General features: G+C 45.8%; 1 protein-coding gene across 1 annotated transcript in view; it reads left to right on the top strand.

The window, feature by feature from the left end:
- The window catches only part of LOC115473095 (histo-blood group ABO system transferase-like), a 189,553-nt gene extending 163,590 nt beyond the window's left edge, over positions 1-25,963 (top strand). The window contains exons 6-7 of the mRNA XM_030207747.1: positions 5,524-5,658; positions 25,179-25,963. Coding sequence (XP_030063607.1) covers positions 5,524-5,658; positions 25,179-25,863 — 820 coding nt within the window. The 3' untranslated portion in view covers positions 25,864-25,963. The remainder of the gene's footprint in view (positions 1-5,523; positions 5,659-25,178) is intronic.
- The last annotated feature ends 219 nt before the right edge of the window (positions 25,964-26,182 follow it).

Here is a 26,182-nt window from a genome sequence, read left to right on the forward strand (position 1 = left end):
TGATTCTCAATTAACTACGGAACACCAGATAAATAGCCTGAGTAAAAAGATATTCTTCAAATTATGTCAGTTGAGGGCAGTGAGTTCGTTTTTCTTTCCAGATGAGTTCCATGTTATAGACAAATGATAATCCTTTCTTAAATCGATTATTGCACTGTTCTGGATTGCTGTGTCATAATCCAACATTTCACATCTCGACTTCTCTCATCCACAAGATGTTCAGCAGAACATCTCCTGAAGCTGTTGAGTCACATGGCAGTGACAGCTGCTATTCTACTGACTGCCAGACACTATATGAGTGATTCAGTGATGTCTCTAGACTCAGTAGTCTCAATTTACCGAGCCTCTTCTATACAAGGTGTTTGTCTCCCTGGAGAGGAAGAAAAGAAAGCACTCCAATGGTGGAAAATCTGAGAAAACTTACTAACAGGAGCACCTTTCAGACCACCACATCCAGATCTTGTTCTGACAACAGATGCCTTCCCAGGGGATGGGGAGTGCATCTTCACAACTATTGCACACAAGGCATATGGACTCCACAGGAACAGATACTCCACATCAATACAGAGCTAAAGGCAGTATACCTTGTGATTTCCACTCTCAGGCCCAGATGCACAAAGGTCCCCATAAAGAATCCGTCTGTATTTCCACCTCAGTAAAAATTACCAATTTGGAAATACAGAGGGATTCCCAAAGCAAATCGAATGCAAATGAGCTTCTCGCTGCTTTTGCGAACAGGCTCATTTGCATGCGATGTTAAGTTGTTGTGCAGCTGCTCAGCACATGCCAGAGACTGCTTTCATACACGTAGACAAGCTGTATGTATGAAAGCAGTAGAGCTAGCCTTTTTTGTTATTTTATTGTTTGGTTTATATTTGTACAAGTGCCAGAGTTTTTGGATACAGGAGCCAGCATGTAGACACCAGTGGCAGCGGCAGTGGCGGGTGGGGCATCGCTGGTGGGGAGGGCCCCCGGGGCAGATGTGCCAGCCTCCTGCTCTCCGCCGATGTATCTTGCTGTGGCTGGGTTGGAGATGAGCCGATCGGTGCAGCGGATCTGTTTCTTGCTAGTTAGGTGCCTATTGTTAAATCATCCTCACAAATAAGGACCACTTGGCTCATCAGTGTGGTCAGTTTCCTGTTATTTGATCTTGCTTCTTTTCTTGAAAGATTGATGCAGCCCTGCCACTGCTCTTAGGGCATAGTGACTTTTTTCTTGTTTCTTTTTTGGGACCTTTAACGTTCCTGCTGAGCCTGCAGAATGGATTCCACACCACAGTGGTAGAAAGTTACATTATACCCAAGTTATCAGAAGCAGCCGGGGCCAGCCTCGTGGAGTCACTCGCGATTATGCCTGCCACCGAGAGCAGAGCCTTCAAGAGCAAAACCTTTATCAATATCAGCCCTGACGGGTTGTTTCTTCCATCCACCCTTTCCCTCCACTGTTTCGGCTGTCATTCTAGGCTGTGCCGGAAGCTCCTGACCACCTGTTAAATTTTCCACAGTAAAGGTAGAAGCTGCTTCTGTGTATTCGCTTGGGAAAATGGCTGTGCATCGCTTTGCATGCACATTTGTATAGTAATTAGCTCATTATAATAGTGTTGCATACAATTTTCATTAGCTGCTACCGTGACAGGAAAAGAGCTTGGAGAAACCTTTTGTGCAGGTCTCACTTTACTCCTTGCTTGCTAAACCAGCTAGAACCAGTGTAAAAATCACGTTGCTGGCTCATTAGATTTTACACATCTGGGCCTGAGACACCTAATCCAAGGCAAACCTTTGCTTCTTCTTATGGACAATGAAGTTACAGTGTTCTATATAAACAACCAAGGAGCAATGACTGTGACACATAGCTATCCATCTACATACTTTTCTTCAAGTAGTTTACATTCCAAAAAAATTGAATATTTTAGCAAACAGCAGGATTCTACTCCCTCACAAGTGGTCTCTCTCTCCAATAGTGGAGAACACAGATACTTTGCCTTGCAGGATAAACACAAAGTGCCCTCTGTTTTGTTCCAGAATTCATGCAGCAAACTTCAGGTGCTTTTGCCATCCCATGGACAAAGCATCTCCCTCTATGCATTTCCCTCCCACTCCTCTCATTTCAAAAGTAATACATAAGATAATTGCAGACTCAGCAGACATTATCCTTATAGCTCTGGACTGGCCTCACCAACCCTAGTACCCCTGGCTCTCATGACTGACTACTGCCTCTGGGAGATCATCTCATTCTTCTCTTCCAACAAAAAGGTCATCATCATCTTCATCCAAGCATTGCAAAATTATCACTCACAGCCTGGAGACTCAATGGATCAAAATGGATGAATTCTCTCCTATTGTCCAACGAGTTCTCAAAGCAGCAAATAATCCTTCTACTTATTTAAGTGGAAGCATTTCTTGATCTAGTGTTCTACTCATAATCTTGACCTCCCCTGCTCAGTTTTGGACCTTCTCCAATATCTCCTATCTCTTTCAACTACAAGACTAAAGACAGCTTCAGTAAGAGTCCATCTGGCAGCTATCTCATCACTGCATATTGGCTACCAAGATAAGAACATAAGAATACCATACTGGGTCAGACCAGTGGTCCATCTAACCCAGTAACCTGCTTCCAACAGTGGCCAATATAGATCACAAGTACCTGAAAAAACCCCAATTAGTACAACATTCCATGCTATCAATCCAGGGGAAAGCAGTGGCTTCCCTCATGTCCATCTCAATAACAGACTATTTGGGAAGAATAATCCAAATCATAATTACCGGATGCTAGGGTCCACCTTGGGGGTCAGCACCCAAGAAAAAGATCTAGATGTTGATGTAAACAATATACTGACATCTTTTGCACAGTGTATGGCAGCAGCCACAAAAGCAAACAGGATGCTAGGAATTATTAGGAAAGGGATGGCAAATAAGACCAAGAATATTATAATGCCTCTGTATCGCTCCATAGTGCAACCTCATCTTTAGTACTGCATTCAGTTCTGGTCACTGTATCTCAAAAAATATATAGCAGAATTAGAAAAGGTTCAAAGAAGAGCGACCAAAATGATAAAGGGGATTGAACTCCTTTCATTTGAGGAAACGCTAAAGAGGTTAGGGCTCTTCAGCTTGGAAAAGAGATGGTTGAGGGGAGATATGATTGAGGTCTACAAAATCCTGAGTGGTGTAGAATGAGTAGAAAGTTAATCAATTTTTTACTCTTTCAAAAAGTACAAAGACTAGGGGACACTCAATGAAGTTACATAGAAATACTTTTAAAACAAATAGGAGGAAATATTTTTTCACTCAACAAATAGTTAAGCTCTGGAACCTGTTGCCAGAGGATGTGATAACAGCAGTTTGAAAGGTTTGAACAAGTTCTTGGAGAAAAAGTCCATAGTTTGCTATTGACACAGACACGGGGAAGCCACTGCTTGCCCTTGGAATGATAGCATAGAATGTTGCTACTATTTGGGATTCTGCTAGGTACTTGTGACCTGGAATGGACATTGTTGGAAACAGGATACTGGGCTAGAAGGACCATTGGTCTGACCCTGTATGACTATTCCTCCATGTCCTCTGGTCTTTGTTCTTTTAAAAAGAGTGAAAAATCGATTCAATTTTTCCCATTCTACACCACTCAGGATTTTATAAACCTCAGTCATATCCCCCCTCAGCTATCTATTTTCCAAGCTGAAGACCCTTAACCTCTTTAGAAAAGGTACAGAGAAGGGCAACGAAAATGATAAAGGGGATGGGATGACTTCCATTTGAGGAAAGGCTGAAGCAGCTAGTGCTCTTCAGCTTGGAGAAGAGATGGCTGAGGGGAGACATAATAGAGGTATATAAAATACTGATTGGAGTGGAATGGGTAGAGGTGAATCACTTGTTTACTCTTTCCAAAAATACTAGGATTAAGGAGCATGCAATGAAGCTACAAAGTAATAAATATAAACAAATCAGAGCAAATATTTCTTCACTCAACATGTAATTAAACTCTGGAATTTGTTGCCAGAGAATGTGATAAAAGCAGTTAGCCTAGCGGGGTTTAAAAATGTTTTGGATATCTTCCTAAAAGAAAAGTCCATAAGCCATTATTAAGATGGACTTGGGAAAATCCACTACTTATTTTAGGATAAGCAGCATAAAATGTATTGCACTGTTTTGGGATCTAACCAAGTACTTGTGACCTGGATTGGCCACTATTGGAAACAGGATACTTGGCATGATGGACCTTTGATCTGTCTCAGTATGGTAATGGTTATGTTCTTATGTTAACATGTCCTACCATTAAGGTGAGTTATTTTACTGCAAGTCATGCTATTTTAGCACAGGTCTCATTTTATGCAATGAGACCCTGTGCTAAAATAGCATGTCATTTTCTAAAATAACCCATCTTAACTGTAGCCCATGTTGATAACTTTTCCCCTGAATCACTTTGAAATAAGTTCAGGGGCATTTTCGAAAGAGAAGGGCGCCCATCTTCCAACACAAATTGGGAGATGGGCGTCTTTCTCTCAAGGTCGCCCAAATCGGCATAATCGAAAGCCGATTTTGGGCATCCTCAACTGCTTCCTATCGCAGGGACGACCAAAGTTCATGGGGGCGTGTCGTCACCGTAGCAAAGGCAGGACTGGGGCGTGATTAAGAGATAGGCGTCCTCGGCCGATAATGGAAAAAAGAAGGGCGTCCCTGATGAGCAATTGGTCGACTTTACTTGGTCCATTTGTTTTCAAGACCAAGCCTCAAAAAGGTGCCCGAACTGACCAGATGACCACCGAGAGTGAATTGGGGATGACCTCCCCTTACTCCCCCAGTGGTCACCAACCCCCTCCCACCCTAAAAAATAAAATTTAAATTTTTTTTTGCCAGCCTCTATGCCAGCCTCAAATGTCATACCCAGCTCCATGACAGCAGTATGCAGGTCCCTGGAGCAGTTTTAGTGGGTGCAGTGCACTTCAGGCAGTCGGACCTAGGCTCATCCCCCCCCCTACCTGTTACACTTGTGCTCAGCACTGAAGGTAAGGGAGCTATGCACCTGGGAGCAATTTGTGAAGTCCACTGCAGTGCCCCCTAGGGTGCCTGGTTGGTGTCCTGGCATGTGACAGGGACCAGTGCACTACGAATGCTGGCTCCTTTCACGACCAAATGAGTTGGATTTGGTCGTTTTTGAGATGGGTGTCCTCGGTTTCCATTATCACTGAAAACCGGGGACGACCATCTCTAAGGTTGACCATCTCGAAGGTCAATCTAAATGTTGAAATTTGGACGTCCCCGACCGTATTATCGAAACGAAAGATGGCCGCCCATCTTTTTTCGATAATACGGGTTTCCCCGCCTCTTCGCCGGATGTCCTTAGAGATGAGCGCCCTTAGAGATGGTCGTCCCTGTTTGATTATGCCCCTCGTTGTTATTCTCTCTAGTGCAATTATCTCTCCAGTGCAATTTTATATGTACTATAAATGGATCATTATTATTGTTTAATACTATTTAATTGCTGCAGTACAATGAGGCTGAAATGAAATGTTTCTCTGTTCTCTAGAAGAACAGATGTTCTTGTCATGACACCATGGCTTGCACCGATAATTTGGGATGGAACATTCAATATTTATATCTTGAACCAGCAATTCAAGCAAAGGGATGTCAGAATTGGACTGACAGTATTTGCCATTAAAAAGTAAGTCCTCCAAAACTCGGAATACACACTACACTGCTCTGTGTGGCAGTGGCACAGATAGAACAAAGGGAGTCAGCAACGCAAGAGGAAGCTGCAGAGACTGGAGTATGAGGGTCCAAAGATGGAACAGAGAAGGTGGAGCCATAGGCCCCGCCTTCTCTGTTCAATCTTTGCCCCATAGCACTCTTCTCTGCAGTTCTGTGGGCAAATTCTGCAGTGAGGGTTATGGATGTCTGTTGTATGCAGCTAACTGCTCTGGCCTTATCTGCTAATCTGAGGTCTCAGAGTCCCTTTGTCATTCTCAATTGGAAATAGAGCTTCGGCTTTTGTGTCAGCTGGAATCTTTTTGTGGATTGAACTATCTGGCCAGCTTTGTCGATGCTCTGACCATAAACAAATTTAAAAACTTTACGAAACTGTTTGTTTCTGTGTTTTGGTAATTATACATGAGTCCTGCTGTTTGATGCTGAGTAATGTTTTTGTATTGTGGTTGATTATGAATGTTTTTTTTATGGAAGCCACCTAGTTATAGGTGGTATATAAGTTTTTAAAAAAAATAAATGTAGCTGTAGATGTCAAAATTAATTATAGATTAGCAACTAGATTGTAAGTGTGTACTGTCAATAAATACTATTCTCCAGGGTGAGGTATCAGAGGAACCACAGAAATAAATGCTTGTCTATTCCATACAGCAGCTGGATGAGAACCCGTGAAGCTAGGATTCAAATCCAACTCACCTTCCATTGCCTCAGGTACAAACTGGGCCAATGCAATAAAGTGAGTCATGCTAAGCTTGCGCAAAGCCTGAGCACTAACAAACAATTTTGTGGGCTAATCCTGCTCACAGCATATTTCCAACAGTGCTAATAAATGATAATTAAGTGTGTTATGGGAAGCAGTTTGTATATTGTTTTGATTATATTATAGATTATATTGTTTTAGTTTGATTTTTATGTGTAATTATGTGTTTTTACCTCATTACCCATCTTGTGAAAGGTGGGGTATAAATAAATAACCCATAACCAATAATTAACTATTCAGTGTAGTTGCAGAGAAATGTACAGAAGACTGAAAAGCTGTACACATCAGTTTCAGAGGACCTGCACTTTTTTCTGGATTCAGGACAGAGTAATCTGAGGTAAAGTACAGCACTTCACCGCAGATCACCGATTCCCACTTAAGGCCCACAGATTCCACCCCCAACCCCACAAGGGACTCCCATCGGGCCTCCACACCCAACACCTAAAACAAAAAATTAATGGTGATCTAATGTACCCCTTCGCTCCGCAACCCCTGACCCTCCCATTCCCCCATCACCCTAAATAAAATCCATGGTTATTTAGTGGCCCCTGAACCCCCAGACCCCTCCCCTGGCATACATGAAGTCAGGAGACAGAAGCGAAGGCCACAGGAATGCACCACAGGAGTCTGAAAAACAAGAGAATTTTTGTCTTCTTTGGCAAACTTCCAAATAAGGCACAAATTCCCTTATTTTGCAGACAGGAGTGAGTGGGCATCACTATTCCTTTTCATCTTCATGGTACATGGGAGGAGTCTGGGAAGAATTGGAATCCACATAGACCATCATGGATTTTATTTTGGGTGTCAGGGGATGGGGGGGTCAGAAAATTGATGGGGAGGTGGGGGTCAGGGGAGGGGGTCCACTAGATTACCAGGGAGTTTTTTTTTTTTTAGTATTGATGAAGAATAGGGAGCCCACAAGAGGGGAGGGGCTGCACTAGAGGACCAGGATTATTTTGTTTTGGGTGTCAGGGATCGGGGATTGGGGGGGGGGGGGTCCATGGAATGGGAGGGGAGGAGGTCCACTAGACTACCAGGGATTTGGGGGGAATGTTGGGTGAGAGCAGAGATGCAGAGTCCAGGAGAATGTTTTTTTTTTTTAAATCCAAAGTCTCCCTTCCTGTCAGTGCATGAGCCAATTCCCACAGACAGAAAGGGAGACAATTTACTCTTCAGTGGAACAAACAGCTATATATTACTGGGGCCATGTGTGCTGTTTTTAATGACAATGCACACTTTTTAACACAGTGGTAATTTGCATGTTGTTTCCTTTTTGTATTGAGAAGCTAAAATTTTGCCTAGGCTTGCAATAGAAAGGCATGTACTAAGGGGTAAATTCAATATAGGTCACTGAATGTTAGGTTCCAAAAAACTGGCAGAGCCACGCACCAAATCTGTTCTAGAATACTAGTGGGGTAAATTCAATATAGTGTAATAACTGTAATCCCGGTAGCAAACCTTCAGGGGTGGTAGGCTCCCTTTAGCAGTCCACAAACAAAGTCCTTCCAGACAACACAGCTTTTAGTTCCAAACAGTTTATTTCCCCTCCTCCACAAAATCTCAGTTCAAGGGGTTAAAGTCCCATTCAGTTTCCAAAATAAAGCAACAAGAAAAAACCCTCCCTTTAAATCCAAGTTCTCCCCCAGTTCAACAGCCTGGGTTTCAGTTTTAAAAGTCCTTTCGCTTGGGTGGTTGCAGAATGGCAGTACACTGCCCACAACACAGCTAATTGACTCCTGTGACCACCCACTGCCTTCAGTCCCTGCAACTCTGCCCCAAAGTACAATTACAGTCCATGTCCACTGGTTCCTCCAAACCTGGTGTGTGGGTCTCTCCAGCCTCCCCTTCCTCCAAACACTCCATTAACTCTGCTTCTCTGCTAGGCTGTTGGTTGGAGACCTCCTCCCAGGTGGAAGGAATCTTGTACTGATTTCTAACCCAAGGGTATTGAGCTTTGTCATCCCTGCTCCCCCTTCTGGCCCTCGCCTGCCATCGCAGCTGCTCTCTCCAGTCCTTTTCCCCCTCCCTTCCACGTGGGGGCCATACCGGGTTTTGGGACCTACCACCCCGATCCCTTCTCTCAGGGCCTTGTGGGGAATGTAGTCTGGCCTCATACCTCCTCCTGAGCTGCTTAGACCCTCTAACCTCCTTACACCCCCCCCCCCTTCAAATAATTGCGACTCCCTGCTTCCTCCAGGCTACTTGCTGGGGAGTTCGCAATTCGGGACAGGGCGTCAGCGTTCCCGTGAAGCTTTCCCGCCCTATGCTGTATTTCAAAGGAAAAAGCTTGTAATGTTAAATACCAGCGGGTGAGCCTGGCATTCTGCCCCTGCATTTGTTGGAGCCATTTCAGAGGTGCGTGGTCAGTAATCAAAACAAAAGGATTGCCCTGCAGATAGTATTTCAGAGTTTCTATAGCCCACTTTATAGCCAAACACTCCTTCTCTATAACAGCGTAATGCTGCTCTGCCGGGTGCAGTTTCCTACTCAGAAAAAGGACAGGGTGCTCCTCCCCTTCAAACTCTTGGGATAACACAGCCCCCAAGCCAGTCTCTGAGGCATCTGTTTGTAACAGGAAGGGCTTCTCAAAATCTATTCCTTTTAAGACCGGTTCCTGACACAGGAGGTCTTTCAACATTTGGAACGCCCCACGACCCGCCTCTGTCCACATTAGGACATTAGGGCACCTTTTCCTCAGCATGTCAGTAAGGGTGCTTGACCTCTCCGCAAATCTAGGAATGAATCTGCGATAATATCCTATCAGCCCCCAAAACCCCCTCAATTGTTTTTTGGTGTGGGGCAGCAGAAAATCATGCACTCCCTGCACTTTATCCCTTAGGGGTTTGATAACGCCCCCTCCCACAATGTATCCCAAGTATTTTACCTCTTCACTAGCAAACACGCACTTCTTTGGGTTCACTGTTAGGCCCGCCCGCCTGAGGGATTCTAGCACAGCTTTGACTGGGCAAATGGGACTCCCAATCTGAGCTAAAAATGACAATGTCATCCATATACGTGGCAGCGTAGTCCGAATGCCACCTCAGCAACTGATCAGCCAATCGTTGGCAGCACGCTGCCGCCCCATTTAACCCAAATGGCATTCGTCTAAATTAGAATAACCCTATAGGGGTGCCAAAGGCTGTTTTAGGCTTAGCCTCCTCTGTCAGCGGCACTTGCCAATACCCTTTCGTAAGACCTAAGGTAGTTAAATACTGAGCACGCCCCAGTTTGTCCAGTAAGTCGTCAATCCGGGGCATGGGGTAAGCATCAAACCGGGATATGGCATTCACCCTTCGGAAATCTATACAAAACCTCAGAGACCCATCACTCTTTGGTACCAACACCACTGGACTGGACCAGGGACTAACTGATTCCTCTATGATACCTAAGTCCATCATTTCCTGTACCTGCCTTATAATTTCCTTCCTCTTAAATTCTGGTGTTCTATGGGGCCTCTGCCTTACAATCCTACCAGGCTCGGTGACAATATCATGGGCCACCAAATGGGTTTCCCCAGGTAGGGGATTGATAACATCCTGAAACTCCTCTATCATTTCCCTTACCCGTTGCCTCTGCCCATGGGATAGAGACTCACCAATAACAGGTTTCCCCCCCTCCTGTACATCACTTAGTTGAGGACCCAACTCCTCTTCAGAGACTGCCACCAACCCTTCTCTCTCTATCCACGGTTTCAATATATTTACATGGTAGGTCTGAATCCTACCTTTCGCATGCCTTACCCGATATGTCCATGGGCCTACTCTGGCTGTTACCACGCAGGGTCCCTTCCACTGAGAAGTAAACTTATGGGGGTCTGAGGCCACCATGACGAGCACTTTATCTCCCACCTGAAATTTCCTTACGTTTGTGCCCCGGTCATAATACCCTTTCTGGCTCTCTTGGCTCTGCCCCAGGGTGTCCTGCGCAAACGCCGTGACCCTCTGAATCCTTGCTCTTAACTCCCTCAGGTATGTACTAACCTCCCTGGGCTCTTCCTCTCTCCCTACCCATGCCTCCTGAATTATGTCCAGAATGCCCCGCGGCAATCGGCCAAAGACCAATTCAAAGGGGGATACCCCTAGGGATGCTTGAATATTCTCCCTACATGTATATAAAGCATAGGGTAACAACTGGTCCCAATCCTCATATTTCCCTTTCAAGCCTTTCCTCAACATCTGCTTAAGGGTTTTATTAAATCGCTCTACCATTCCGTTTGTCTGGGGATGGTAGGCAGCTGTGGTAATGTGGCATATGTTAAAAGCTTCCCACAGTTCTCTTAACTGTCTAGATTTGAAATTGGCCCCCTGATCCGTAAGCATTTCTCGTGGGAATCCCACTTCACAGAAAAGCTTGACCAATTCGGTTGCTATACCCGTAGCTCGTATATTTCTCATTGGGAAGGCCCAGGGAAATCTAGTGGCCCTATCCATGACTACTAAAATGTATGCAAAACCCCTAGGTGTTCTGATGAGGGGTCCCACAATGTCCATCGCCATACTTCTCATAGGTTCCCCAATAATAGGCAATGGTACCATAGGTGCCCTGGGAGGGTATCGGTCCACCAACCGCTGACAGGAGGGGCAACTTTGGCAATAATTCTGGACTTCCCTATGTACGCCCGGCCAATAAAACCGCTCCAGCACCTGTTTCAACTTACTCTGGGAGCCCTTATGCCCTGCCAAAGGATGATCATGAGCCCCTCTTAGAATAAGGTTCCTAAAGACCCTGGGAATTACCAGCTGGCCTCGCACCGGTCCCCCCACCGGATCCTGTATTTCCCGGTACAGCAATCCCTCCACCACCTGAAACCGGGGAAACCCGCCTGAAGGCCCCCCTTCCACTTGTTCCCAGGCCCTTTTTAATACCGGGTCATCTCTCTGCTCCTGGCCAAAAGCGGGAAATCTCTCCACCACCTCTTGTGGCCTCCATGGCATAGCCTCTCCTTCCCCCAACCTCCTTAGGGCCCTAGCCCGGCTATGCCTCTCCACCTGCCGTGTTTCGCTAGCCTTCCTCCCTTTACCCGGTTCTCCCATTATCTCCTCATGGAAAGGGAAGAGATGCCCTACCGAATCCTCCCCCCTATCCTGCGACCCACCCCGAGCCTTCTGAGCCCGAGTAGTCACCCACCCTGTGACCCCTTTCAACCCCCGTACAAACAGCTCCCACTCCCTCCCCAAAATGAGGTCAAAAGGCAGTTTTGGCAGGATCGCCACATTAAGCCACCCTCTCCCCAGAGGGCTCCTTAGTTGGATCCTGAACACAGGGTAGGCGGTTGAAGACCCATGTATGCACCTAATCTGAATCATTCCTACATACTGTCCACCCTCTTCCCCCATGGCGGTGCTCTGGATCTTATTCCACAAGACCCGGGACATGATCGACTGATTGGCCCCCGAGTCTAACAGGGCCTTAACTGTCACCCCTCCCACCTGAACCTCCAGGAAGAAGAAATCCTCGGGGTCTGTTCCCATATGTCCCGCAAAACCTAGTCTTTCCCTACACTCCTTCAGCATGTGGCCGGGCTTCCCACATCTAAAACACCTTCTTCCCCCTGGACTGGGACCCGGGTCCCTACGACCCTCCTCCCTCTTCCCCCCAGTCCCCGTATTGGCATGAGTACTTCCCCCTTGCCCCATACCCTCTTGGCTACTAGGGAAGAAGGGGTTAGCAGGATGTCTCCCTGCCTCAAAATACAGTTCAGCTCCATGAATCACCCCTTCCAATGAGCGCACCCCTTGCTTAATGAGCCACTTGCGCACTGGGGTGGGTATGGCAAACAAAAACTGTTCCACTATAATCTCCTCCACCACCTGTTCTGCAGTCTTTTGTTGCGGCTCCAGCCATTTATAGGCTAAGTCTTTCAGTCTCTGGGCAAAAGCCCGGGGCCGCACTTCCCTCCCCGTAGTAGTCTCCCTACAAAGTCTTCTATAATGGTCTCTAGTAAGACCTAATCTATTTTTAATGGCCGCCACTACCTGCTCATAATCCATGGAGCTGTCCGCAGGCATGGCCCGGTATGCAGCCAGAGCTTCCCCAGCTAGGCTTCCTGCCAGTCGAACAGCCCACTGTTCTTTCGGCCATTGCACTGCCCTTGCGATCCTCTCAAATGTAGCAATAAAGTCATCCACATCATCACCCTCCCCCATTCGTCCCAAAGAAAAGGGTCCAAACGGAGGGGTTCCTACCCCCATGGGTAAACTGGCCACTGTACCCGGGGCTGCAACTTTATCCAACAGGCTCCCTATGGCTTGCATCTGACCTTGCACTGCCTGGAGCAGAGGTACATGCTGTTCCTTGGCGGCTTCCACCACTTGCTGCAAGACCTGTTGAGCCCCTTCCTGCTGCTTCTGAAACTGCGCAGCCATCCAGTGAAGCATTTCTTTCTGCTCCATCCTGCCAGTCTGGAATACCCTGAAAAGAAAACCAAAAACACCAAGTGCGATACCACTTTTTTTTTTCCTAATTACTAATTTGTACTGCTCTTCTCCCACCACTCCCCTTTTACACTACCCCGCCTGGGTTCCTTTGCATGACCAGTGTTCCCCCCTTAGCTTCACACTTCAATCCAGCATTGATCCCCCTTCAGGTACCTCTTACCTGGGGTAACCGCTGGTCTTCGCTTTGATAAGGGTGGCCTTGTCAGCTTCACTCCGGCTGCTCTGTGGTAGCTTCAATCGAGTCCCATCTGGGGTGCCACTGTAATAACTGTAATCCCGGTAGCAAACCTTCAGGGGTGGTAGGCTCCCTTTAGCAGTCCACAAACAAAGTCCTTCCAGACAACACAGCTTTTAGTTCCAAACAGTTTATTTCCCCTCCTCCACAAAATCTCAGTTCAAGGGGTTAAAGTCCCATTCAGTTTCCAAAATAAAGCAACAAGAAAAAACCCTCCCTTTAAATCCAAGTTCTCCCCCCAGTTCAACAGCCTGGGTTTCAGTTTTAAAAGTCCTTCCGCTTGGGTGGTTGCAGAATGGCAGTACACTGCCCACAACACAGCTAATTGACTCCTGTGACCACCCACTGCCTTCAGTTCCTGCAACTCTGCCCCAAAGTACAATTACAGTCCATGTCCACTGGTTCCTCCAAACCTGGTGTGTGGGGGTCTCCAGCCTCCCCTTCCTCCAAACACTCCATTAACTCTGCTTCTCTGCTAGGCTGTTGGTTGAAGACCTCCTCCCCCTCCCAGGTGGAAGGAATCTTGTACTGATTTCTAACCCAAGGGTGTTGAGCTTTGTTATCCCTGCTCCCCCTTCTGGCCCTCGCCTGCCATCGCAGCTGCTCTCTCCAGTCCTTTTCCCCCTCCCTTCCACGTGGGGGCCATACTGGGTTTTGGGACCTACCACCCCGATCCCTTCTCTCAGAGCCTTGTGGGGAATGTAGTCTGGCCTCATACCTCCTCCTGAGCTGCTTAGACCCTCCAACCTCCTTACAATAGGTCACTGAATGTTAGGTTCCAAAAAACTGGCAGAGCCGCGCACCAAATCTGTCCTAGAATACTAGTGGAATTCTGTAGCTATGTGCCAAACTTTAGGCACTATCAATTACGCCATGCTTATGGCTATGGCTAGTATAAATGGTGGCCCCTAAATGCGGCAGTTGAGTGCATAAATGCAACTATTCTATAAAGTGCGCACAAGAATAGTCAAAATGCCCCTGACCCGTCCATGCCCCTCCCATGTTAACACCCCCTTTGTATTTGCACACAAGAGAAGTTAGACACAGTGGGGAGAGAGGAAAATTGCTGGATATGGATAGATGAAGGAGAGGGCAGGGGAGAATAGAGAGTTTCTGGACATGGATAGATGGAGGGGAGGGCAGGGAAGAGAGGAGAATTGCTGGACATGGATGGATGAATGGAGGGGGCAGGGGAGAGAGCAAATTTGCTGGATATAGGTGGATGGAGGAGAGGGCAGGGGAGAATGGAGAGTTGCTGGACATGGATGGAGGGAAGGGCAGTGGATAGAGGAGAATTGCTGGACATGGATGGATGAATGGAGGGGGCAGGGGAGAGAGCAAATTTGCTGGATATAGGTGGATGGAGGAGAGGGCAGGGGAGAATGGAGAGTTGCTGGACATGGATGGAGGGAAGGGCAGGGGATAGAGGAGAGTTGCTGGACATGGATGGATGGAGGGGAGAGCAGGGGAGAGAGGAGAATTGCTGGACATGGATGGATGAATGGAGGGGGTAGTGGAGAGAGCAAATTTGCTGGATATGGGTGGATGGAGGGGAGGGAAGTCAGGAAGGAGATGCACATGGATGGAGGGGAGGGAAGAGAGGAGAAATGCTGGACATGGATGGAGTGGAGGGCAGGGAAGAGAGGAGAAATGTTGGACAAGGGTGGAGGGAAGGAAAGACAAAGGATGGTGATACACACAGATGGAGTGGAAAGGAGAGAGGAAAAATGCTGGACATGGATGGAGGGGAGGAAAGACAGAGGAAGTAGATGCACATGGATTGAGGAGAGGGGAGTGAGGAGAAATGCTGGATATGGATGGAGGGGGAAACTGCTGAATTTAAGGGCTGGATCGGAACACTTTGACGGCAGATACTGAAACTGGAGGAAGAATAAGGACAGAGCTACAGATGGTAGACAGGACGCATAAGGACACAGGAGGATGGTGGACATGGTGAGTGAAAAAATATCAAATGGAAAGAAGACACTGCATAAAACAGAAGACACTGGGACCAAAGCGAATAGAAAAACTAAATGATCAGACAACAAAGGTAGAAAAAAGTATTTTATTCAGAATGTATTGATTGGAATATGTCAGCTTTTGGACAGCGTTGAGCCCCCAGTCCAAGCATATTTAAACTAAGTGCTTTAAATACGTCTAAAAATTATGTAGAAGCCGATGAGGACCTTGGTGCTAAAGTAATTGCCAGAAACTTATTATTGGACAATTAAGCACCTCTGAAACTTATTATTGGACAATTAAGCACCTCTGAGGCAAAATTTGAAATACAAGAGATATGTTGAGAGATTGTGACAAGCTTGAGAAGTTACTAAGCAATATGGTGAAAAAGCATTGAGAGATAAATCGGGGACTATTAAATCTGTTGGAGCTTTTGGAAATGTGCATCTGTGATATTTTGCATGTAAGTTTCAATTTTTCTGGTATTGCTGCATGCTGAGTCTGACTTCTTGAGGTAACTTTCCAGTTCAGTATTTTGCCTTCATATTTTTTTTATTTCTAGTTCCTTGTGTCATATCTGTTGTGTCATGTGTTTTTCATGTGTGATCAAGCTGCAGTATTCTCTAGCGTGTAGTATTTGCAGCCCTTTTTGTTTTGGTTTTTTTTTCACTAGGTAGTGTACTGGTGTTTTAGAGCCCGGTGTGATTACAGTGCTGCCTTTCCATGCATAAGGTTGTAGCTTGTCCTGGCCTTGGAATTAGTTCTGTTATGGTTTGGTAAGGTTATGAGTGTGTTTTTGCACAAGTTTGTGTACAGTGTTTTGCAGTGGAGAGATTGTGTGTTGTCCTTACTGAGGTGGCACCAAAACATCAGAAAGGGTTTTAGAGCCTAAATCATGACACACTACCTCTTGAAGGATCTACATATAGAGCTTATGCATTTCTAAGGTCTACACTGGCATGGTATGGGAAAGGGGGTGGGGAAGAGGGAGTTCTGGATAAGGAGGAAAGAAGGAAGGAAAGGAGAAAGAGCTGGCTTTTTTGGGAATAACCATAATGAATATGTATGAGATCATACATATTCATCATGGTTATTCCCAAAAAAGCCAGCTCTTTCTCCCTTCCTCCATATTAGCATATTCATTTGCATATAGATATATATATATAAATATATATATATATGCAAATGAATATGCTAATATGCCCCACCCCATCATTCGCCTCCCCCAAATGAAACAGTCAAACTACGCCCATGATATGGCACCTAAAATATCGGCGCAGAAATCAGTGTATTCTATAACCAGTGTTTAGATTTAGGCACGGTATATAGAATATGCTTAGTTGATAACAGCTTCTCCTAAACAAGCACACAATTATGGATCGCACTGCCTAAGGCTGTGAAGACAACCCACGACCACCTAAACTTTAGGAAATCATTAAAGACTTATCTGTTCAAAAAGGCAAACCCCGCTGACACAACGTAAATGCCTGCACTCTGCGACACATCATAACCAAAGCTTGTACTGGACACTAAACAATCTTTCCACTCCTTGATTCCCATTGTAACTGAAACATATGTTCCTTACTCAACCATAATACCACCTGTATTTGTTTCTTTACCGGACTGGCAAATGCCTCTCTGGTACTATGTAAGCCACATTGAGCCTGCAAATAGGTGGGAAAATGTGGGATACAAATGTAAGAAATAAAAAAATAAATAAATAACTCAGTGCCTAAAACTATGCACCTCCATTTACACCAGTGAAAATGTGGCTTAAATCCTGGCACATAGATTTAGGCATACTGGACCATGTTCTATAACTACGCATGTAAATTTCTGAATGCCCACGAAATGCCCATTTCTCCACCCATAACCACACCCCTTGTTGCCTGTACGCTTTAGAAGTTAGGCACACTGCATTACAGAATGCGCTTAGTGAGTTGTGCGCGTAAATTCTAATTATTGCCAATTAGTGCTCATTATCGCTTGTTAAGCCAATTAAGTTATGCGCGTTCTTGAATAAGCTTGAATTTCAGCGTGGATATCTCAGCATGTTATATAGGATCCGGGGGATTGTTTATAAAATAGAGGCATAAGTCTATAAAGTCTATAAGTGTATAAAGTTTATAAAATAGAGGCACAACATCAAATAAATACCTATTAGTGCTTGTTAATGCCAAATATTTATCGCCAGTTTAGTTCCAATTAAATAATTATGTTATGCGCATACGTAGCCATATTCTATAATTCTGCACCCAATTGTGTGCCTACCTTTGAGTGCCATTTATAGAATTTGGGGGTAAGTGTCAGCTCACAATTCTGATGCCCACTTACTGCATTGTGTCCATAGATTTTAAGCCTCCTGGTAACAGGGAAATACCTATTGTACCTGAATGTATCTAGCCTTAAGCTACTACTGAACACCTGTGCATTAAATCTAAATGAAAAAAAAAAGTAAAAACAAATCCACCAATGCATATAGTAGATGATGACGGCAGAAAAAGACCTGCACGGTCCATCCAGTCTGCCCAACAAGATAAACTGATATGTGCTACTTTTTGTGTATACCCTACCTTGATTTGTACCTGTCCTCTTCAGGGCACAGACCGTATAAGTCTGCCCAGCATTATCCCCACCTCCCAACCACCAGCCCCGCCTCCCACCACCGGCTCTGGCACAGACCGTGTAAGTCTGCCCAGCATTATCCCTTCCTCCCAACCACCAGCCCCAGCATAGACTGTATAAGTCTGCCCAGCAATATCCCAACCACTGGCTCTGCCACCCAATCTCGGCTAAGCTCCTGAGGATCCATTCCTTCTGAACAGGATTCCTTTATATGTTTATCCCACGCATGTTTGAATTCCGTTACCGTTTTCATTTCCACCACCTCCCGCAGGAGGGCATTCCAAGCATCCACCACTCTCTCCAAGAAGAAATACTTCCTGACATTTTTCTTGAGTCTGCCCCCCTTCAATCTCATTTCATGTCCTCTAGTTCTAAAGCCTTCCCCTCTCCTGAAAAGTTTCGTTTGCGGATTAATACCTTTCAAATATTTGAATGTCTGTATCATATCATATCTCTATATATAAAAGGCACCAGCAACGTTCTAAATGAAGCCTCCAGCCGGAAGTGTGAAGGGGGAGAGATATCCGGTTTCCCCATGAGTGTCTGCCCCACCCTCGCTCTCTCTGTAACACAAACAGTGAAGGAAAACACAGCAAAGCACGAAATCAAATCGCTCTCTCTGTAACAGTGAAGGACTCAGAGGGGGGAGGGGAGAGAGGGCAGAAGCCCTCACTATCTCTGTAACACAAACACAGCAGAGCAGGAAACTTAACACTGAGAGGCAGATGCAAGAAAGCTAAATGAGCCTTTAATGACTCTCCAACGAGGAAAATTTGATCCGTTGCATGCATCAAAGGGCTTTTACCGAGGAAGCCAGCAGCTAACGAAAACGGAATGGAGATGAGCAATTAGTGTGAAAACCCCATTGAAACGACATGCACTAACCTTTTCCGATTGCCTTTACGCAGGAAAAAGGCAGGAAAACTAACGAGAGGTCTGGACCACTCGTTAGGTCAGCTCTGTGGCAGGAAAAATCATTAAGAGAAAAAATAAACAAACTTTGAGCCAATCCCAGCGCATTAGCAGAGCTAAAAGCGCTGTGATTGGTCCAAAGGACGTCAGAAAAACATAAATAAATAAAAATAAAAAAAGGATCGGGAGGGGGCAAGGGCGCTCATCAGGAGCGTCCTGTACGGACGGCCTTGCCCCTCCCTGCTCGCCACTTTCCGCCGCTCCCCCCACCCCGAAAAAGCAAAATTCGAGCAGCCCCTGCCCCCCTCCCTTCCTCACTACTCTGTCACCTCAGCTCCGCCTCCCGACATCCTCCGTCCTGTGCCCCGCCCCCTTTTGGGGTCGTCGCCGCCATTCCCCTCTTCCATCGGGCCCCCCTCCCTCTTACCGAAGTAACCTGTTCCAGGGCAGAGAGGGCAGTGCACCAGCGCGGAGCCGACACCCCCCCAGCGGCGTGCACCCGGGGCGGACCGCCCCCCCCCCCCGCCCCCCTTCCTACGCCACTGACTGGGTGGGAAGGGGGGAAGAGAAAGTGTGTGGAGGAGAGAAACTTGGAGGAAAGTACTAGGGGGAAATAATGTTGAGATAAGTAAACTGAGGGAAGGGTGTGTCAGGAGAAATGGGCTAGGGAGGGAAAATGTGGTGGAGGCAGACAGATGAGCTGAGCACAGAAGAGTGCCAGTCAACAGACTTTGTTTTAGTTACATGGGTCAGTCTGAGTGTACTTGAGTAGCTGGACTGGCTGAATCATTCAAGAGTCATTGTCCCCCCACCCCTCGTCTTTGCCTGACAGTCCCAGCTCCCATGTTGAATTGTATTTATTTGTGCTTGCCAAAGTAGCACTTTCTTGAAAAGTAGTGAAGATAACTGGTTCTAATCACTAAGGGACCTTTTGACTAAGCTCCATTAGGCATTAATGTATGCCTAATGCAACTTAAGAGGGCTTACCGCGGCACACGCTCAGGCATCCTGTGATAAGTCTGACATTTGCATGCACAGACTACATGCAAAAGAATTTTAAACATTTTTTCTGTAAAGGGGGCATGTTAGGGGCAGACAATGGGCAATTCTGCACTAATCAGTTAAAGCATCTACATTATTGTACACTAACTGATTAGCACAGGATTAGCACATATGCCTACCTTCTATATATAGTAACATATAGTAGATGATGGCAGATAAAGATCTGTATGGTCCATCCAGTCTGCCCAACAAGATAAATTCATTGTATGAGCTACATTATATGTATATCTGACCTTGATTTGTCCTTGTCATTTTCAAGGCACAGACCGTAGAAGTCAGTCCTGCACTAGCTTTGCTTCCCAATTATCGGTGTTGCCACCCAAACTCCGCTAAGCTTCTGTGGATCCATTCCTTCTGAACAGGATTCCTTTCTGTTTATCCCACACATTTTTGAATTCCGTTACCGTTTTCATCTCCACCACCTCCCGCAGGAGGGTATTCCAAGTATCCACCACCCTCTCTGTGAAAAAATATTTTCTGACATTTTTCCTGAATCTGCACCCCTTCAACCTCAATTCATTTCCTCTAGTTCTACCCCCTTCCTGTCTCCAGAAAAGGTTTGTTTGCAGATTAATACCTTTCAAATATTTGAAAGTCTGTATCATATCACCCCTGTATACATTTTCAGGTCAGCAAGTCTCTCCTCGTATGTCTTGAAACACAAATCCCATACCTCTTTTGTAGCTTTTCTTTGCGCCACTTCAAGTCTTTTTACATCCTTAGCAAGATATGGCCTCAAACTGAACACAATACTCCAGGTGAGGCCTCACCAACAACCTGTACAGGGGCATCAACACCTCCTTCCTTCTGCTGGTTACACCTCTCTCTATACAGCCTAGCATCCTTCTGGCTACGGCCACCGTCTTGTCACACTGTTTCATCGCCTTCAGATCCTCAGATGCTATCACACCAAGGTCCCTCTCCCTGTCTGTGCATATCAGACTCTCACCGCCTAACACATACGTCTCTCATGGATTTCTACTCCCTAAGTGCATCACTTTGCTAATTTTTCTTAATGGCCATGCACTAATGGCAACAGTAGTGCAAGGCCATTGAGAAAACAGAAAATTGGCCATTTTCTGGTTGTGGAAAAAATGGCATTAGCGCATGGGACAAACTCATGTATGGATGCGCTAAGACCAACTTTTCTTGCAGCTTGGTATAAGGACCCCTAAGTGAGCACATGGCCACAGGAATTATTTTCTTGACAGCTGAGTAACCAAGCGGGCAGTGGTAATCATAAAAACATATTTGAGTAAAGCTCGTAATGGACACTATCCAGCTTATTTTTGAAAGTGATCGCCGGACATTTCCCGACATAAATCGGGAGATGGCCAGCGATTTCGGAAAAGCGGCGAAATTTGTTATAATGGAAAGCAGCATTTTTGACAGCATCGCCGCTTTCCCGTTGCTTCGCCGGCGAAAGTTCAAGGGGGCGTGTCGGTAGATTAGCGAAGGCGGGACATGGGCGGGCATGGGCGTGGCTACCAGATGGCCGGCTTTCACCGATAATGGAAAAAAAAAGCGGCGTTAAGCAGTATTTCGCCGGCTGTACTTGGTCCTTTTATTTTCACGACCAAGCCTCAAAAAGGTGCCCCAACTGACCAAATGACCACTGGAGGGAATCGGGGATGACCTCCCCATACTCCCCCAGTGGTCAGCAACCCCCTTCCAAACTAAAAAAATAAAACTAAAAACCTTTTTTGCCAGCCTGTATGCCAGCCTCAAATGCCGTACCCACCTCCATGACAGCAGAATGTGTTGTATCCTCCGACAGCCTTTCCCTGGTTGCGATGTGGCTCTCGGATGAGTGTGACACCTTTTCTGTTAGGTGCCCTGCAGAGTCACATTACCAATGCATTGTGTTGGGTGTAGGGTACTGGGCTGTACTCCCATGGTGCTTTTCCCCCCTGCCAACCAGGTCAGAGTGTGCCCTGTTTTGTTTCCTGTTGTAGTCCATGCGGTAGTGGCCATTTTTGTAAGCCAGTTTTAGTTCCCTTTCCTGTGTTACCCACGTTAGAGAACGTAGTTCTTACCTTGCATGGTGCTGAAAGAGGGCATTGTACACCATTGTGCCAGCTCTGACCTACTGCTAATCTTAGTACCAGGGGACTCTTTGCCAGTGGGGCACAACCTCTGATCTGCAGTTAACTGTGAGTAAATGTGCTTATTTCAAGAAAGGACTTTTTCAGAGAGATTAGTCTTCAGGTGTGAACTGGTGTGCCAAAGTTATACAGCAGCAATAAGTCCTAGAGGCTGTATGCAGGTCCCTGGAGCAATTTTAGTGGGTGCAGTACATTTGTGGGTAGTGGGTTTGGGGGGCTCAGCTCCCAAAGTAAGGGAGCTATGCACGAGGGAGCTTTTCTGAAGTCCACCGCAGTGACCCCTAGGGTGGCTGGTTTGGTATCCTGGCATGTCAGGTAGGCCGGTGCACTAAAAATGCTGGCTCCTCCCATGGCCAAATGCCTTGGATTTGGCCGGGGTTTGAGATGGCTGACATAACTTTCCATTATCGCTAAAAAACGAAGCCGGCCATCTCAAACCCCGGCCAAATCCAAGGCATTTGGCTGGCCGGAACCGTATTGTCGAAACAAAAGATGGCCGGCCATCTTTTTTGAAAATACGGGTCTGGCCAGCTGTTTGCGGCGCCACCAAAATACATCGCCGGTCATGTATTTCACCGGTGCCGTTCGATTATGCCCCTCAATATTACCTTCTTCCCTTCGATCCCCACTGTACCTGAAACACATGTACCTTTATCCGACCACATCACCTTGTACTTGTTTCTCTACCGGACTAGGTGAACGCCTTTACGGTACTATGTAAGCCACATTGAGCCTGCAAATAGGTGGGAAATTGTGGGATACAAATGTAACAAATAAATAAATAAATAAACCATTATTAGTAGATAGCTATGTTAAGAATAGAAGAGATTGTTATTTGTTCTGCATGATGGATTGATTGTCATTTGTTATGCTGGGGTTGATTATACGTAGCAGGAAAAAACCACAAAGGTGGAGGAATGCTTGATCCTTACGAACGTAGACCATACAAATCTAGGAGTAGGGTAGACAGGCTCTTCCAGAATTTATTGGAAAACACCAAACGACTCAACACAGCAGCTGCGTTTCAGCGCCAGTGACCTGCCTCAGGAATCTGCTGATATGGTTAAAAACAAAATGTATGATTTTTCAATGATTAAGGAGACACAAATCAGAATCCAGTTCAGAAGGAAAGTACATGCAACAAACATGGGCATACACAACAGTGCAGGGTCATCTTGATCGCAGATGTAGATAAGCTGAGAAGATATGATAATATACCAGCATTCCAATATTTGAAAGGTATTAATCTGCAAACAAACCTTTTCCAGAGATGGAAAGGTGGTAGAACCAGAGGGCATGAATTAAAGTTGAAAGGGGGCCGACTCAGGAATAATGTCAGGAAGTATTTTTTCACTGAGAGGGTGGTAGATACCTGGAATGCCCTCCCGTGGGAGGTGATAACAATGAAAATGGTAACAGAGTTCAAAAATGCATTGGACAAACACAAAGGAATCCTGATTAGAAGAATCAAATCCAAAGAAGTTTAGTGGAGATTAAGTAGGAAAGCTGGTGCTGCGCTGACTTCTACAGTCTGTGCCCTGATTGAGGCTGAATAGATTTGGATGGGATGGGGTGGAGCTATTCAGGGTCTTTGACAACTTCAGAAATTTTAGAACAAGGCTAGTGACAGGCAGACTTCTACAGTCTATGCCCTAAAAATGGCAAGGATAAATGAAGATCAGGTATACATATGATGTATCACTTCATACTATATGCAATGAACTTATCTTATTGGGCAGGCTGGATGGATCATACAGGTCTTTATCTGCCGTCATCTACTTTGTATCTATATGTATCTATGTAAGAGATCTTGATAGAAATAATGGCTCAAGTTTGATGCTCCTGACCCTCACCACCATTGATCACAGTATTCTTTTAGGATGACTGGGGATACCAATATGGTAGGCTTTAAGCACAGTTAGAGCTCCTTTTACTAAGTGGCAGTAAGCCTAACGCGGGCTTACCGCTCGCTATACAGGAATTTTTATACTGCCAGGCTACCATAGCAGCTCAGAGGTACTTACTTCCCATAGCTAGTGCGCCGTCATTTCTGGCGCTACAAAAATTTATTTATTTTTGTAGCGCTGGAGTGTACCCACAGTAATCGGGCAGTGCCATGTGCTGCCCGGTTACCTCCGGGTTAACGTGGGAGCCCTTACCGCCACCTCGATGGGTGGCGGTAAGGGCTTCCTCCTGAAATGGCCACACAGCAAGTGCTTTACTTGCTGCACGGCCATTTCCTGCAGGAAGGCAAGACTTCCCTTTTACCATCTGCGGTAAAAGGGGGCCTCGGCGTGCATGTAAAACACGCTCCGACACCAGCGCCGGCCCCCTTTTGCCACAGCTTGGTAAAAGGGGCCCTTGGTTTGTCTGGAGACCATAAAAGATCAAAGGTAGTGAGGGGTTTTCTAGAGACTGGATATAGAGGCAAACGCAGGGTACAATATTTTCTCTATGCCCAGCTGTTGGCTGTTAATTAGGTCCTTTGGGCTAGAATTCTTTTTATACGCCGATGATATTGAGATTTGCTGTACTTTGGGCACGAAATTTAAAGAAAAACAACTTTGCCTTCAGGTGATCAGTGATTGGTTAACATACTAAAACTGAATGTATGTAAGGCAGAAATTCTGTGGTTTAGGAAAAAAAATCTATACCTGCACCTGAACAGGGCTAGCCCAACCACTAAGTGAGCTAGGCAGTTGCCTAGGGTGGCACAAGTTCAGGTAGGGTAACCATGGCACTTAAAAAGCACATCAGCTCATGCAGTGCAGTGTTGTAGCAAAGGAGAAGCCAGCTCCAAGAGAACTCTCATTCCCCCCAATTCCACATCACTCATACATATACTTACAGGAATAGGTAAACCATGTGCCTATATGTCTTAACACTGCCCTTAAACTTCCTATTATCTCCTCCCAAAATCTCCCTGTTGATGTCCCATTGTGATATTCCTAATGATAATTTGATTATCTCGCATAACTTGTACAATGTAATCCATAACCAATTTGTATTAACTGTATTCTCTCTATTCATATCTTATTGTAAGCCACACTGAGCCCGCAAAGAGGTGGGAAAATGTGGGATACAAATGCAAACAATAAATAAATAAATAAAAATAAACTAGTCTGTCTCAGCAAGGCAGGCTACAGTCATGATTCTCGCCTGAGCTGTGTTCTCCCTTCATCATGATTTCTGACAGTAGCCCTTCCTTCAGCCTCTAAGCCTGTCCTGACTACCTGCTACGCAGGCCTCCACATCTAGCCTCCCTGTACCCACCCAACACATTTTGTTGTAACACAAAAGGAAAACCAATTTTCAGCAATTTTATTCTGATGTGAATTCTCCTATACTGTAAATTTCTAATGCTATATACCTGTTTTATTTCAGATATGTAGTCTTCCTCCAACTCTTTCTAGAAACAGCAGAAAAGTTCTTTATGATTGGACACAAAGTAAACTACTATATTATGACAGACCGACCTAAGGATGTTCCCAATGTGACACTCGCAGAAGGAAGAAGGGTGGTGGTGCTCAAGATCCAGAGCTATGCCAGATGGCAAGATGTCTGTATGAGACGCATGGAAATGATTAGCCTGTTCACTAAAGAGCGGTTCATTCAGGAGGTTGATTACCTTGTCTGCGTGGATGTAGACATGAGGTTTAGTGACCATGTTGGAGTGGAGATCTTAAGTGACATCTTTGGGACATTACACCCTCGTTTTTATAGGAGGCAGCGCCAGCATTTCACCTATGAACGCAGACCTGCATCACAAGCCTACATTGCTTTTGGTGAGGGCGACTTTTACTATGCAGGAGGCTTTTTTGGGGGTACTGTAGATGAGGTTTACAAGCTGACAAACCAGTGTCATAATGCCATCATGACGGATAAAGCAAATAGCATTGAAGCACTGTGGCATGATGAGAGCCATTTAAACAAGTACTTCCTAAATCACAAGCCAACCAAAATTCTGTCACCTGAGTATCTGTGGGACAACAGCCTGGGAGTGCCAGAAGTCCTCAGGAAAAGGAGGTTTGTTGCTGTTCCAAAGAACTATGCTCAGATCAGAAACTAGCCAGAACGGTTACACTTCTCATTCCATATGGAAAAATAATATTACCGTATTTTTTGGACTATAAGACGCACCGGACCATAAGACGCACCTAGGTTTTAGAGGAGGGAAATAGGAAAAAAAAATTTTCCTTTTTCCCTCCTCTAAAACCTAGGTGCTCCGGTGCATCTTGTCCGAGTTCGGGATCGCCCTCCCCTACTTACGTGACGCGATGTTCCCTGGTGGTCTAGTGACGTCGGGGCAGGAAAGAGCCCCCTCTTTCCTGCCCAGCGCGCTGCTCTCCGTCCTCCTGACTGCTTCCTGATGGTCTTGGCCATTTTGA

The sequence above is a fragment of the Microcaecilia unicolor genome, chromosome 6, assembly GCF_901765095.1.
Source record: "Microcaecilia unicolor chromosome 6, aMicUni1.1, whole genome shotgun sequence".
Lineage (NCBI taxonomy): Eukaryota > Metazoa > Chordata > Amphibia > Gymnophiona > Siphonopidae > Microcaecilia > Microcaecilia unicolor.